Genomic DNA, 16,746 nt, shown 5'->3' on the forward strand with positions numbered 1-16,746 from the left:
CAAAGAGTTCTTTTCCTTTCAGCATGGTGGGAAAGTCCCACCAGTGCCAATCAGATGTCTTAGTTAGGACTGTGTAGTGAGTGCTTATGAAGGATGGGGAAGATATCCCCTGTGTGTTGGGGTAGAAAGGGGTGTTTCCTGACATCCCAAGTGGGAAAATTCTGTTTGCTACTGAGGACTTAAGGCTGAACTCATCCCTTCCTGTCATTATGTGCTTATGTCTGTTCATCTCCCGCTAGGATACCGTACTTTGGGAAACAATTTCGAGCTGATCGAGCAGAGCAGGGCTTTGGTCTGATCTTGCAACAACACACTTGTGATGATCTTTGTTATCTTGACTCATATCTGATCTGTATCTGAACTCCATCTCTAAATGCTTCACCTTATCCTTCGAGGTAACCTCAACTCAATCCCTCTTAACCTCTCACCCGAACACTGACATACACTTTTCCAGAAGTGGGAAGGAAATCATCTTTTTAGAGAATTTTCACAGTATGAAACTTACATCTGATTTTTGTAATAACAAACTTCGTACAACACACACGAGTTGTTGCCAAGCTATACTGTCACAGACATACACACAAACACAGAATCCATACAGCTTTATAAACAACTTTTCCAAACTGCTGTTGCTTTTTGGTTGCTTTTATAGTAACTTCCACAAATGATAATAAAACACACTGTCTCATTTAACTAAGTGAGTTGACAGTGTTTACATTTTCTACTGAAGTTAGGTCTGTGAAAAGATATTATGACTGGCTACTTTAGGGACACTGTTGTTGTTAATAGACAAACTTACAGGGGGAAACAAGAGGAATTCTACAATGTGAGACAAATGCACCTACAAAATACTTTTTTAAAAGTTTGATCCTAAAAGACCAATTCCATAAGGTACAAGTCTCTGTTATTATGGGTCAGCACTGCCAGTAGCAGTGTTGTATAGTTTGTGTAGACATGTGTTGAATGCTTTGTGTGTGTGTGTGTGTGCCCCTGGGGTTTGGCTCATGGTCTTTTGTTAATCCTGTGTAAGAGCAGGTATGAGACCTTTAAGTGCCTGAGGCAATGAGGGGAATACAGCAAAAGATACGCTTCCTGACTTCTCTGGACTCTACTGTCAACTGTGATCATTACAACTTTGAAGGTCAGCTTTTACTCAGATCTTGATGCTGTGAAGATAAATCTTTGATGACGACTATATTTCGCCATTTCAGCTGTAAAAGCATTTCCTCTTGATAACATGACCTTGCCCCAAGGACTTTCAACATGAGGTATCTATTTCTTTTATTTGGCTTAAATCCATTTCTTGCAAGTTTGTTTTCTCCTTCTCATATCTGAGCCTATCTTAAGATCTTAGACAACATTCTGACTATAAACACCTCCTCACTAACACATTGGTGTGCAGCTCCGGGAAGTTAAAAAAGTAAACCCTTAACAGATGGAGATTATTCCACCCCCTGAAGGCTGGAAAGTAAAAAGTGAGACGCTATAGCTCGGGGGCCACACAGCCAGCTACTTTTTGGTCCTCCATATCCCAGACAGCCAGCCAGGGCCTCACGGGGAAAGCGACATGCCAGCGGTCATATCTCAGCAATAGGAAATAACTAACAGAGAGGGGAAGGACAACAAAACAGCCATTCTCTTTGCACCACTGGCATTTCCAATATCACTTCCCTACGACCAGATAGGATTTGTTTGCCGATGAACACGCATGAAAAGGAAAACAGAACCATTTCCAACACACACACGCAAGTACATGAACACACACAGGCTCCGTCACAGCCAAGTGATTAATGACCGCTGTCCACTGCGTCTGAAATCACACTGGAGAGACTCTGGTTCGCCAAACGCCAGGAATTCCTCCCGGGGACGTCCAGTAAAGTTAAATATATGATTACACACCGGCAGGGAGGATGGAGGGAGGAAGTCTGTGGACGGAGGAAAGGGAGGAGGAAGCAGAACAGTATGCGATTGAGCTAGCACATTTTATTATTTTATATATTATCTAATCTGCCCAGCTTTGTCCCACTGAGAGTAAGAATTTTTTCAAAGGAGAACTTAACAGGAAAGTGCTTAAAGCATGCATAAAAGATGTAGATCAAGCATTGAAGGCTAGAAAAAAAAAAACAAAACACAATATGAAGTCACATAATGCACATAAAACATAAAACACTCAAAGGATTCATTTTGCTGTCCTAAAAAGTCACTAACTCTGCTGTGACTTTGGGGACAGATAGCCATTAACATTTCTCCTCCAACAGTAAACCTGTAAGTGGTATGTGTGTAGGAGAGACATAAGGAACTGCAGAGTACAAGGAGACCAAACACCATTTTTAATCACTCACACAGCAGCGGCTGCATAAACTTATGCAGTCCACTACACTAAACAGGATGAAATGAATTTACAATCCTGGAGGCCAAAATCAGTACCCTGTCTGTCCATCAGTAGGGAGGGTTGAGGATAAACAGACACAAACCAGAAAGATTCACACGCAGGCGGGAAAAGTACTGTTTGTGGCACTATTTGTGCTTTCCCACTGGCTTGCAACTATTTGTTTTGTGTTGTTTCACATGAAGTCACGCTTACTTCGCCTCTTGCACCTCATGCACAACGCCATTGGCTCTGCTGTTTAATTTTGTTGTACATATAAATCAAATCAAATCATCTCTGTCTCAGCAGGCCTCCACAGATTTCCTCACTTTCCTTAATCAAACCATTTCTTCCATCAGCACATCCCTCTCCTGTTCCCCTCGGTGGCAGCCCTGTTGAAGGGTCATGTCCGCGAAACTAACACAGCAAACTGAATATGACAGACACCGCAATCAACACGCCCACTCGCTTTAGCGTCTATCTAAAAGATTGATTGTTGAAACATGAAATCTGCTTTCATTTAGCTAATATTCAACTCTGAGTGCACTGGACAAAAAGATGAAAAAGAAATGACAGTGAGTTGAGAGCAGAAATAAACCTGTCACTTTTTTCCACCCGGTCATATAAAAATTACCCGTCAGAGCAATCTCACTGCAGGATAGTTAATGTGAGAGTGCTGGCTCTACATGTAGACACAAAAATATATAATTAATAAGTGTGGAGCCATGACATTGTAAAAAGACAAAAGCTGCACTTCACAGGAAAGTCCCCTGTCTTTATGAGAGGGAATATAAATGCCGCTGGCCTGCCAGCTCTTTAACTGCAGGGTCTAGACAAAATATAGGCACTCTTGTTAAAATGAGGAAACAACCAATAAACATAGCTACAATGATGGGATGAAGTAATAGGAAGTTCTTTGCTCTTCCTTCCTGTCCAACACTTTTTTTTTATTTCTGCTGAGGAATATTTGAACAGCAGGCTAAGTTACAGATACTTCATCTTGAAGGGATCCACCACCACCAGTGTGCATACTGTCTGCTTGGACTGTACTTGGTGTCCTCCTGGCAGGTGTTAGTAAATGACATCTTTTATAGCCTCTGGTTAAATGGCCACATTTGTGGGCTTTTTGTGCAAAGAGAAAAGGTCCAAAGACTTTGTTAAAACACTGTATATGCACTTTGCTTTGTACATACAGCCTAACCTGAATATTCAAACTAACTAATTAAACTACCTGACACTAGTTTTTGGAGTTTTGCACCAACAACAGAGCCAAAACAGAAGACACTGAGCTCCTTTAAGCTCTTAAAGAGTTAAAATGACCCTTGTCTCTACAGGAAGCTCTCTTAAATACTGTCTATTAGAAAGCCAAGGTCACAAGGTCATTGGGGCGCTTCTTGTGCAAACTATAAAGAGTATGTATATTTAAACATGTTATAGTATATTGGACTCTTCTCGTTTCCCTCTTGGGTCCATTGTATTAAACACAGAAGTATGAAGGAGGACAGCTATGCAGGTGGGTGGTCGGGCTCGGCTTTACTATGGGTTATGAGAGTAAAGTGGGAAGATTCCTAGTGACTGGCTGACCTAATGTAATGTATACACAGACTGAGGTCTCCACATGTGTTGGCTTGCCTGTTTAGACATCCTAATTAATACTCCAAATGTGCAAAACAACAGTTCTGGCTCACATGCTGGAGACGAGCCTTGGCCAGTTCCTACACCCCTGCTTTAATGGGGTGGGCTTGTGAGTTTCACAATGCCTTTAATGTGCAATTTCAAACGGCAGGGGACCATAAATCATCTGGGCTTGCTTTTTAAAAAAACACCTGCCTTGCAACTGTCAAAGCTCTAATGGCAGTGCTTACTATATAAATCACTTTGAGCTGTAATTTTCAATATCTGAGAAATGATTACACTGAGCATCTGTCAGTGAATGCTATTTTAATGACCGCTGTTGCACTTAAGACCCCGGTATAACCATTTCGCCATCTTGGTCTATGCTGTTAAAATATCTCCTGAGTGATGTGGTGGTTCCTCGCTCTGTCATACTGGGTTTTCATCACAGCTCTTAAGAATATCCAGAGGTCCGCTGACCCCAGCTTCCAACCTGCACCTTTTTTTTTCCTTTCCTTTGTTTTCTTCCATTGTTTTAATCATAAGCAGAGATGGAGAAAGCTCAATCTGACCAGCACCCTGTATAGCACTCACTACTCAAAAACATAAGTTAAAAGCAGGCCATCATTTCATCCCAGTCTTTAAGAAAAATATATGCTACCTGACCTTAAATATCAAAAATTGCCCAACCTTCATGATCATCACAGTACTAACAAGAGTTTGCATCTGTGGAAGCTGCTCTGAGACTGTACTTGCACACACTTATACATTAAACTAAATGGCATGCTCATGATGACCATGAGAACATGCTGAGGCTAAGCAGATTGAATATTTGCCATATTCAGTGTCTTGTTTCAGTATGGTAATATTTGCTAATTAGCACTAAACACAGAGGATAGCTTCGGTTGAAGTGCATGTCAATAGTTTTCAGCTATGTGGTCACAAATAAAGAACTGGACAAGTTAAAATTCTGACCTGACAGTGGGGTAAGACGAAAAGTCAGGGGATTACCTTAGTTATGACAAGGTGAAACAAATATGTGTACAAAAATGAATGGCTATCTCTCCAGTGTCTTTGAAGACATTTCACTTAAAACCAATGTGGCGCAAGAGAAAGAAACAGGGAATCAATAATAAGAAATCATCCCCTGAGCACTATAAATGTCACAAAAGCTTTCACGAAAATCAGTCCAATATTTGTTGAAATGTTTCACAAATGTAAACATCATAGTGACGCTACATGAAAGTCAGACGGATTCATCCTCTGGGGTGCCATTAATGTCTGTACAGCATTCTGTGCCAATCCATCTAATAGTCATTGAGATACTGTATATGGACAGACTAACAGCTGTTTCCATTATTAGAGCTATACTGCTAGCTTAAAATGAGAACAAGAGCTGATATAATGACAGCTTCAAGTGCATTCATTTTTTCACTCATTCCACGAACCAGAGTACAAAATTAAACTATGAGTAGAGTATGAATGATGCTGGATTTTGGGGCGGATGCGAAAATTAGGAGTAAAGAAAAAATTCAGATCAATATATTTACCAATATTCTTTATAGTGCTTATGTGAAGAATGTATGCATAAGCTGTTTTTTTAATGATTCCTAAAATGTAGTTATTAAAGAAAGATAAGTAATGGAGGCCGGATATTTTACAGTTACAATAGACTCTATTGTAAACATAAGTCTCCTGAAATAGCAGCCTTCACAGGGAATTTTGACAGAAATTCTAAATTATCCAGCACATCTTTATTCTGCACTGACACATATCAGACAACATATTCCACTATCGACTGATATACGGCTTGGGCTACAACTATGAGATGTTTTCAGCCAGCTTGGCCATCCCTTTCAACCTACAGCATCTTTCAGAAAGCCATTCAGCACAGATGCTTTTTGTTATCTTTTTAATGAGGTATGGACAAGACTGCTCATAGGCTGTGCAGCAGCAGGGCTCCAAGATGAAGGGCTGCTTATACAACTAAACTGTCAACCTAAAAGAGAATCATTGACTTCTTCAGAGCTTTTATAAACATACCATTCCTGCCATTGTCCTTGAGTGATCTGGCAGAAAACCTCAAAAGACAAGTAAACATTCTGTCCAGTCCCAGGGTGCCTTGATAGTTGACATACAGACCTAAATAATGAGCCATTTGTCGGAATTTGATTCAAGCTCAATGACTCCCAAGTTAATCACCTCCTTCATCTCTTCTGTGAGGAATATAATAACCACAACTAAACATACACATATCACACTGCTTAAATGACATGATTTATTCTATAATGTCGGACAATGTGCAGTCTCTTATCGAATCAAGGAGATCACAGAATTTTCTTTTTACATTATACTTAATAGTCATTTTAATATAGGTGGGAACTGCCCCAAAACTACAAAGAAGTTTGTAGTTGAGGCTGTAACATTTTAGAATTGTGTGTATTGTTATTGCGTTGAGCTGTGTTGATAGGAGTGTGATGAAACACTGAAGAAAGATGAAGGATCAGGTGGCAAAAATGAAATCCGATTGATTCACTATGGCAGCAGAAATTATTATCATCATTATGTTTTTTGTTTTTTTAATATTATCATTTGGCATTTTATCCTTTTATTATTTAGTTTCAGTATACCTACTGCATCTCTAAACCTTGGTAGATAAAGTCAAATCTAAGGGTAAGTTAGAAAGTGTGTCTGAGCAAGTCATCTGGGTGAACTTACCCTTTAACTGCTGATGCTCAAACTCTTTGAGTGTGTACGCCTTCCTGTATTATGTCTTTGAGCAGGATGTTTAACCTGCCCTGCAGCCTCACGGCGCTTGTCCCTGCCTCTGTTGAGCAGGACTTGGTAGTCTGGGTGCAGTTTGCCCTCTCCTATGCACATGGTCCACGTTAAGAGACATGAAACTGCTGAAGCCCCAGAACAATAACCCCTTTTCTTGGAGCTCACAGGTTGCTCTCATCTTATGCTGGCTTCCCTCCCCAGGCATTCACTTTCGCTACCCCCAGTAACAATTTATTTTGTGTTTGAACCAAGCAGTGATGTGTAAATCCCACTTACATCCTTTTTTCCTTTTGCTAATGATAAAGAAAACTGTAAAAAACAAAAAAAATGATTTGCCGCAATACTTTGGGGCCGATGACTATTTGAGGCAGTGCTTGCTTTTTAATAGCTGGGTTCTGGTCTCAATCAGACACTGGACATCTGGATCGTATCTCCCTCCTTCTCCCCCATGCAATCAGAAATATTGGAACCGGGTTCTCCACAGGACAAAATGTGGGTGCAACATGTCGTTAGAGTCCACTGATTTTAGAGAACGTCTCTGGCAGGGAGGAGGATGTTGTTGTGATCTCAAAAAGGCCAAATCACACAGAGTGCCAAACCATGCAGTCATATTCCACACCTCTCTCAAATATTCTTACAGGGACAGTTTCAAACTCTGCCTTCACCAAAGTGCTGCAGGGTAACAGAGTTCAGATCGGCACGTGACTTGACTGGTTTTCCTGAGGAAAAATATCAGACTACGTGAACATTAGGCAGCCATTACTCTATTCTGCAGCTGGAGTAAAGTGACATTAGCCACACTCAGAAGGTGTAAATATATTCATACAGTTCACACCACTACGAAGGCCAACGTAACAACTATAACCAGAGCTCAGGCAAATAAACATGTTAGATTGTAACTGATCTCGAAGGCGTCCACATTCTACTTTTCAGGCAAATATTTAATGCCCTCTTACTGCTGTTTTCAAATTTCACATCACCTCAATGACTAGCAGATACACACTACGTGAACAAACCAATAGAGTTATTATAGTCTTCAGGGGATTGAAACAAGACCGAGAAAAAAGCTCACAATTTATCAATCATGACTGCAATTAAAGATTGTGATTTTATTTTTAGGCCAGATCATCCACCACTCTATAAACATGAGAGATTTTGATGTTGGGCAAATATTGCATTTACCACATTTTGGATCCACACTCTGTATTGCAGTAAAGCCACAGAAAGGGGCATGAGGTCATCTAAAATGAGCTCAAAGATTCATCACATTGCAAAAGAGGGGTCAGGACAATTACCATTTTACAGGGGCCTTCAGTGCAGCATGTAAGTAAAACAACAGAAGGTTCCTGTGTGCATGCCATTATAACTGACTGACTGCATGCTAATCCTACCACGCTCTGAGAAACCGATCCCATGCCACCTCACTTATCACCACTGGCTGCCTCTTTCCGACACTTTAATCACCTCTTTTTTGCACACTTTTGGAGCTCGGCTTGTTGCTTTCCGTCTCCCCACACATCATTTTGCTGTGTGTCTGCAGCCCGCTGAGACCTCAGGGGTCATAAACATGTTGGGGGGTGGGGGGGTGAAAGTATGGCCTCTCTCAGGGAAACTGATTGTTGTGTCTGTTCGACAGCCACTCAGTCTACATATTTATTTTTTTGTTGCTGGATGCTGATGTAAATATCCTACATGGTAGGACTGAGGATGGGTAAAGTGACTGCCTTTGAGCCTCTCCAGCTGTTGTCATGACATAGTCATCCACAAAGAGAAGGTGGCTGCTCAGTCACTGTGTTGTCTGATGATGTCTTACTTTTTCTCACACACTTTTCCACAGCTGTTTGTCTTCTTATGTTTGACACGTGGATATCAAAGTGTCAGTGCTTCTTTGCACTCAACATTCCCGACCAAAAATAAGCAGTTACTTGGACAACACACAGAAGTACAGGTAAACACAGGAGCTGTTGAACACTACACGGTTACACCCATGGCTTGGCACATGTCTGCCACGTAACTCCAAAAGTGGCTAAACATAGAACATTTAAAGGTCAGAACAGAACCAAAAGAATGGTGAGCCTTTCTGGTCTGCAGTCCTGCCATAATGACCTGATTTAAAATCACCATCTGGCCTGCATCTCTTCTCCAACCAATTTAAATAATTCACCATAATGAGCTTTCTTCATGTTTCAAATGACAATCTGTTCCTTTACAGCCACCAGAAAGATACAAAGATTCTCAAACACATGTCAAATATAAAAAAGGTCCATTATGGCATCCAAAATGCCCACGTGAGCTCAAATTACAAGCAATAAACACTCAGCAGAAAACGTATGAAAAATAATTTAAAAAATAGTCTTAATATCGACAAATGTAACGTGTAACAAGTGCAAGCATGACTGTGAACTTTCACTTTTATCATGTTCTTCCGGTGGCTTTGAACTTACTCAAACTATTCATTCTTAACACAGAGGAAGCAATCATATTCGTCAACATTCACAGCTATTAGTAACACTGCTCATTATAGCACAATCTTCCTCGTAACTCCCCATCCCTCACTTACTGAAGGAGGTCCTACGTGTGCGGAATGTCAAACCTCAGCACCTGCATACCTGTGTCCCAAGCGTGCAATTAGCAATTTTTTTTTATTATTATGACTTGATGCATAGTTACAGGACCATAACATATACAAATACTAATTTCATTATTTTGGGCCTTGCTGTAATAACAGTGCCTGTATAATTCAAGACTCACACAAACGGCCCTGACAAAGCCCCAGGTGAGGTTAGATTCTCAGTTTATCGCTTCTCTCTGTGTCAACACAGTGTCTCCAGTCATGCATACTTTATGATTCAACAAAAACTGCATAATGTTGTGCGGATCAGAAGCCAAGTATATACAGCTTCAGGGTGTATTTGAGACACTAGCATTAAAAGGGCACTTTGATGTAGAGTCTCGGCAAAGCTTCATTACAGATGCTCTAGACACCTAAGTAAATTAAAAACAAGGGGAACTCGTTACCATGGTCAAAACAAAACAGCTTAAGAAGACAAGTCATGCAGGTGAGCAATCAAAATGGGGACAGATGCGATTTTTTGTAAAAATGACTGACTATGCTGAGATTTCTCTACAATGCACTTGGCCCAGTCTGAATATTTCAAGCTTTGATCTGCATCCAAATCCAGAAGCCAAGCCCGAGAGGGGACATATGATTGCAGGCTGCTGCATGGTCTGTGGTGTGTGTGTACGTGTGTGTGATGCCTTCATCAAAACTCCACCTAAACCTTGTGTAGTCAAAGTAAGCGAGAAGAGAAGAATTTCAAAAGTCACTGTTTATCCTCTGATTAGTCAGTTATAGAAGCTGAACAAAGAAGACAGTGTTTTACACCAACAGTGGTAAACGAGGCAAAGCTTACAAAAACACTGGTCCTTACACTCCTGTATAAGATTAGAAGATTGACTACATGGAAACTTGGAGAACATTCTAATGAGAAGCAAACAGATAATGAAGTTAATATACAAGAACAATATTTGGTTCCTGTTATGCACCGAAATAAACATTCAAAAATATCAGGAATGGGTGTAGGTTTAGTCAAATTTGTTCTTCAGAGTAGTTGCATCTGCCAGATTTCCAAATATTCAGCTCGTCTGGCTAATCTTGTTTTGGCCCCACACTGCACATTTTATTTGTGACAGACTCAGAGACCCTTAAGGACCTCAGAATCAGACCGAAGCACCGCATCTCATTATATTAATGAGCCCAGCTGAGAGTGGAAGAGCAAGGTTTTAAGTGACAAAGTGGACAAAACATAACCATGATCATTTATCATGTCCAAATCTTCTTGAAATTTCACTGGTTCTCTCTCTGCATATAGACAGAATACTGCAGGTACCAGCAGCTGAAGGATGAAAAGACGCCATAGTAACATGCAGCTGAGGGGTGTGATGAGGACAAATACAAGGGACAAATACAAACAAGGGGTGTGATGAGAACTGCTACAACAACTTGGTTTACCCAAGATGACTGTAACTCTAACAAAGACAAGTAGCTGAAAAATATGTGGACAGAGGGACACTTCTTCTGTTAATGTCTGTGACTAACAAATGGCAGCGATCTCACACAGAGATGTACAGACAGCTCTGAGGAAACTGGCAGGGTCAATCAACAATTTTTGAGCAATCTTCATTATCAGAGAACTGATGGTTAATTCCAGTCCAACTGAAACAATTGGATATCTTTTGATCTGAACTTCAGCTTAAACTTAAAATGCTTAGAACAGTTAAGCAGTACAAGCCATAAGTTAAGAGTCCACACATAATATACTATACTCTGTACCAAATATTTGAATTTATGATCTGTTCAAATTTTAAATATCAGGCGTCACCAAATTTATTGATTACAAAATTCCAGGTCTTTGCAATGAGTTATTAGGTGTGGCGCTTAATGTTTGATATATAACTAAAAGTGTAATAAATCTGGTGGAAATAAAAGAACAGTGTAATCATTAAGGGCTGCTGTTGACACAAACATGCAGCAAGGATTTGCCATATAAAATTTCATGTTAATAGCCTTAAAAATGTAACAAATGTTCAACACTTTTTGAACTTGACTATTGCAACTGGAAATGAGCACCAGCCATTCCTTACCAGAAAGCATTCACATGAACTCTGTAAGTTACTAACTAGACCTTTCTGTGAGTACAATGATAGATTTTCATTATATAGTAGGCAGGCAGCTAACAAAAAAACCCAAAAAAACTAACAAAAAAAAAAAAAAGCCAACAAGACAGACAAGATGGACACACTCACAGAGTCAGAGAACATCAAGAAGATAATTTAGCATTTGGATGGAAATTCTAAAAGGACAACTGAATGAACTGAGTGAATGCGAAACAAATTTAGCGCTCGTCAGTCTGGAAGAAAAGCTCTGAAAACATGCAGGGGAAAAGTCTGGGGATAATTTGTTGGGACACTACAAATCAGACAGTGAAATAAGACAGAGCACATCACTTGTTAAGTGATGGCATGGGCAACAAAGGAAAAGTTTAAAACAGGAAATAGATTCCAAAATCTTACCAAAGAAAAAAAACGCCTTTATTTATCCAACGTTTAAACAGATTATCTTGATGATAACCTTGTGGTTGAAATGTGGGATAAATGAGATCGTTTTCACATGGGAACTGTGACTCATCTAATTCTGTGTTTGTTACACTAAAAAGCCAATTTCCCTGTTCCTACACATATCAATGTTTTTGTTATGATTCACACAACAGTCATACTGTATGTGTTTTGTTTTTGTTTTGTTTTTTTTGCTTTTATTTTGCCGTTTAACTCAAAAGTTACTTAACTCTAAAATATTTTTTGAGTAAATGACTTAATTACACTGTCTACTGATTTGTCAGGATTCTTATCCATTGTCTGAGTGTGTTCCAAGCTATAATCCGGTGTTGAGTGGCTCTTGAAGTTACGTTCAATAAAATTTTGTGTTATTTTTGCCACAACTGTTGGGTGCTGCAATAGTCTGTTAGATCCTCTTTACAACCCTGGTTACGTGAGAGCGGAGAAGAGTTTGGATATTTTTCTAAAACAACTTCTTTCCTGACCCACCACAAAAAAAAAAAAAAAAAAATGCAGTTAAAATTATGCTCCATCAATCAAGGTTGATCTTATTTGGACTTAACATTTCATTTTGGGATCGTAAAAAATGCAGATTTTTAGTATTGTGCATTTCTATCATGTATTTAGTTTGTGCTTACTGATGGATTCATCATGTTATCAGAAGGTCAGTGTTGTTCTGAGAACACACCAAAGGAATAGCTTGTGTCATGGTCGCAATATTTGATTTGGTTCTAATTAATATCGTGAATCATATCAGATTCTTGAATCTTATATCTTGATTCTTGTAAAGTATTGAGCCTACTTACTCTCTCTCCTTCTCAGTCAGTCTGTCAGTGATGGTGTCCTTGATGGAGGAGCGAGAACCCTTATGCATCACCGGATACCTAAGAGGGATCTGCAGGAAGCACGAGATCATCAGGACCAGATGCGATGTGTAACCAAGGGCGACTGCCACGCTCCCATCATCCTTTGCTGCAGAAAAAAAAAAGAAAAAAAGAAGTTCCAGTGAACACAAGAAACAAACAAAAACTGTTGTACTTGTAAATCCATTAATGAGTTTTTAAATTGATCTACATCAACACAAGAAAGCCTCCAAGTGTAGAGGCTCTAATGCAGATTAAATTCAAAACAGCAGCATTTTAAAGTCAGTATTTTATCACATCAAGAACTTCAAAGCCTACAATCTGAGATATTTGTTTTGCTTGGAAGGTACTCTCATTACATAGAAAAGTTTTTAAATAAAACATGTCGTCTTGTGGATTCAATCAAAAATGTATAAACATCCTCTCAAAGATAACCAACAATTCACAGGAAGAAGAGCAGTTGCATTTGTGGGAAAGTGTTTTGAAAGCAATAGAAATGTGGCACAACAGACATCGCACCACGCTACCCAACACTGGCTGCAAAGGGGCACTCAATTTCTTTCAGATATGTGCTTGAGAAGCAAAAGCATCACATAAATCTGCTCGGAGTCCAAATATCTTAAAGGGTGGAAAACTGGATGCCTTCGTGAACATTTCTGACAGCTAAAGAAACAGCAAACCATCTCGCTTACGAGAATTGTTTCAAGACAGCACGCTAAGTGGTTTCACATTCTCAAACAGCAGCAGGACACTGCTCGAGGCAAAGACTTAAAATCACCGTGGTTTTTATCTTCATCCTTTGAAATAATAGACTATGGCAATAGTGAGTAGTAGACTTCTTGGCTCAGACTGTGTGTTTTTCAACTTAACACAGAAAGCCTGTTTTGTATCATTATTCTTCCTGCATTTTTTTTTTATCCAAAGCGACAAAAGCACCTGGGTTAAACAGCATCCTGGCCTTTGGTGCTTTTGGGTGATGCTACGCACTAACAGGGATACCAGGTCAACCGAAGGACAACTATAAGCAACACCTTAGGGTGCAAGTGGAGACTGCTGACATCTCGTCTGACTGAGCTGACAAGGAAAGCTTAGTTAAATTTAAAACACTGAAGGGCCTCAGCAGAGTGCCACCCTGTTCCACTTTGACCCCCAGTAGGATTAGGACTCCAACTAACCCTGACCCTGGTCTCTAATGTGGAACATCCTCCCCTATAGGCCTATTTAAAATGACTTCAACACACATCCAGGCAGCTCAAGACTTGATCAGTCCTTCTCTGGGGCAGACCTCACACAAATGAGAGTAGGGGTCAGTAATGGGGTAAAATGAAGAGGTAAAACACATGCTTCTACGGCCTTCCTTTCTGAGGTCTCTACATTGCATGGCCGCACACGGCCTTTGTGAGATGTTTAATGGTCACAGTGGTTATGTTAGAGGGTCAATGGATTGCATAACAGCCCTTCTCCACATTTCACAAACCACAAGCCACCTGACCATATGGGAGGGCATACAGGAGAAGGAAGTTAGGAGTAAATGCATTAATATGCTCTCTGTTAGGCCTTTTATCTTCTGCCACAGCACATGCTCAGTTGTTTACTCACTGCTGTGTGTCCACCTATGCAGGACTGGGAGGCAGAAGCAGACACAGGCCTCCACCTTATGGGAACAAGTGATTGCTGCAAACACAAATGGGCTGGCTGTCATTACTACGCACTTTAGAGTGCTCTTAAAAGATGTTAACAGGTGGAGTGTGACAGCAGGGAGCGGAGGAGATTAGGAGTGGTATTGCTGAATTGTGGGTTCAGAGGCCTGCTGGGTGTCACCAGCTGTGAGGAAGAGGAGCTGGAGAATGTTGAGTGGACAGTAGCCAGTGTGTTCTCAGTATGGAGACCAAAGCTTACCATTCTTTAACCATTCAATCCAACACTCCCCTCAATTCATCAGAGCTATTGACATGTCATGAAGTCATCAAGCTTGCCTTGCTGCGACAGCACATCCCATTTATCACGACACATGCAGTGTGACCCTTACTCTAACCCAGCACACCAACGTGATAACAAGGGCTTTGTGGTCGAAACTGCCTGCTGACTAAAGTTTTTTTCAAGCCTAATGCTGCGTCTCTGATATTATACCATGTGGTTTCTGTGGTGGTAAACCAGATACAAAAGAATCTTGCAACAAAAATCTAGTGCTGAACAACTCCTCCATCAACAGCCAACAAGAAATCAGAAAGGCCAAGAGTTCAAAAAACACAGAATGAATGCTTTTTGTCTGCCAGTTTTGTCTGCCTTCTCTGCAAGGCCCAAATGCATGGCTCCAACTATAAACATTTTCCTTACTTTAACACTTCAAGAGTCCAAGTTCTTTCTTCTTTCTTACGTTTCTTTTTATTTTTAGAAACTGCTGACCAACAAGAATGAGAAATGAAGTGATGTCAATTAAACCATGTCTCTTACCATGAAAATAGCACAGGAAGGTTGGTGTGTGCATGTCTCTTAATTTGAAATTTCAAAGACAGCAGGAAAGTGGTTAGAATGGTGCTTAATCATTGCTAACTCATGTCACACAGAGTATCAGAGGGAAGACAAGCTGTTATGTGTGTATTGTATTGTGATTTTGATTAGAACTAGCCAGAGTTGAGCATTTCCCAGCTGGAGAAATTACTGGCTCCCTATTGATAATATAATTATGTCATTATATCTTTTATGCATTAAAAAAATCGCTAATCAGTAGACACAATTATCATCTATGAATTTTAAAGACTGTAATACTTGAGCACAGTAATGCCAAATTGGCACCTATAATACTAATAATACAAACGATGATATCAGCGATACTATATCTATGAGATCATCAGCCCTCAGATTGTAACATGTTGAATTGTTTTTCCTCACCAAACATCGACACTTAACGACACACATTAAAGTTAAGGCGAAACATTTGTTCGGCATGCCTTACCGCAGCCTATCCTCCTGTAACCTTGAAACACACAAGCAGGCACATAATAAATTACCTTGAAAGTCTTCAGAGTTTGGCAGCTTCACTCCGCAGATGACATAATCTGACTGATTAGCCTGTGGACGTAAATAATGCGTTTTATAATAAAGACAACGATCACATAGCAGCAACAGACCCAGACATGTGTGAGAGAAAACAGCAATTTGCCTCTGGCAGAGACACTTGCTTTAAATCATTCCATCGTTGTCTAGTGGCAGTGAATTTACAAGAGTTACTTTGAATGCCAATGTTGGAATATATGTTAGAGAATCATGTTAAAAAGAAAGGTGATGACTTTGTATGATATACGAAAAGTCAGTGGAAATAAAAAACAGAACTGTTACAACTATCTGCACCATTTCTGAATTATCAAAGCCCTGGTTTTGCAACCAGATAATTCTTTGCAGTTGCCTGTCAACAACATGCTGTGCAGCAATGTACCACCAGGTCCAACTCACCACATCAATGGGGTAAATGTAGGAAAGCTCAGAGAGGAGCTGACGACAGCGGAAGGTGAGCTGGGCATTGGACTTGAGGAACTGCTCTCTGGGGAGACAAAAGCAGACACGATGACATCACAATTAGTAACCGGCTGGTCAAAGCAGACAAAAGTTGCAGCTAAGAGTAGAGGACATAAGGAGTTGTAAGGCGAAGGATTGACTACAGACAGAGCACAGACAAGATCGTGAGGAAAGGAGTGTAGCAAGAGTAAGAGTGTAGGAAGAGATGGCTGGTGGAAAAGAGCACTAAAGTGAAAGTTACTGAGAACAGAAAGGAGTCATAATGAACACAGAATTTATTCATGCAGCATGAAGATGTGTTATAGCAGGTTAAGCAGAAGATTAGGTTAATCTCCTATTGTTCTATATATGTGAAGCAGCTTCTTTACCCAAGCCGTAAGATTCTTCGACTCTCAGAGCCTGAACTGACGTTCACTGCACAACATTGCATATTGTCACTTAAGACCGCATACTGTTTACTGCATTTTATGTGTCTACACACCCACACAA

The 16,746-nt window shown here is 40.2% G+C and overlaps 1 protein-coding gene across 1 annotated transcript in view; it reads right to left on the reverse strand.

Moving 5' to 3' along the window:
• uvrag (UV radiation resistance associated gene) overlaps positions 1-16,746 on the reverse strand; it is an 86,808-nt gene that overhangs the window by 37,257 nt on the left and 32,805 nt on the right. The window contains exons 10-12 of the mRNA XM_046409775.1: positions 16,195-16,282; positions 15,753-15,813; positions 12,685-12,850 (exon numbers count right to left, since the gene is read on the reverse strand). Coding sequence (XP_046265731.1) covers positions 12,685-12,850; positions 15,753-15,813; positions 16,195-16,282 — 315 coding nt within the window. The remainder of the gene's footprint in view (positions 1-12,684; positions 12,851-15,752; positions 15,814-16,194; positions 16,283-16,746) is intronic.

The sequence above is a fragment of the Scatophagus argus genome, chromosome 14, assembly GCF_020382885.2.
Source record: "Scatophagus argus isolate fScaArg1 chromosome 14, fScaArg1.pri, whole genome shotgun sequence".
In the NCBI taxonomy this organism is placed as follows: Eukaryota; Metazoa; Chordata; class Actinopteri; family Scatophagidae; genus Scatophagus; species Scatophagus argus.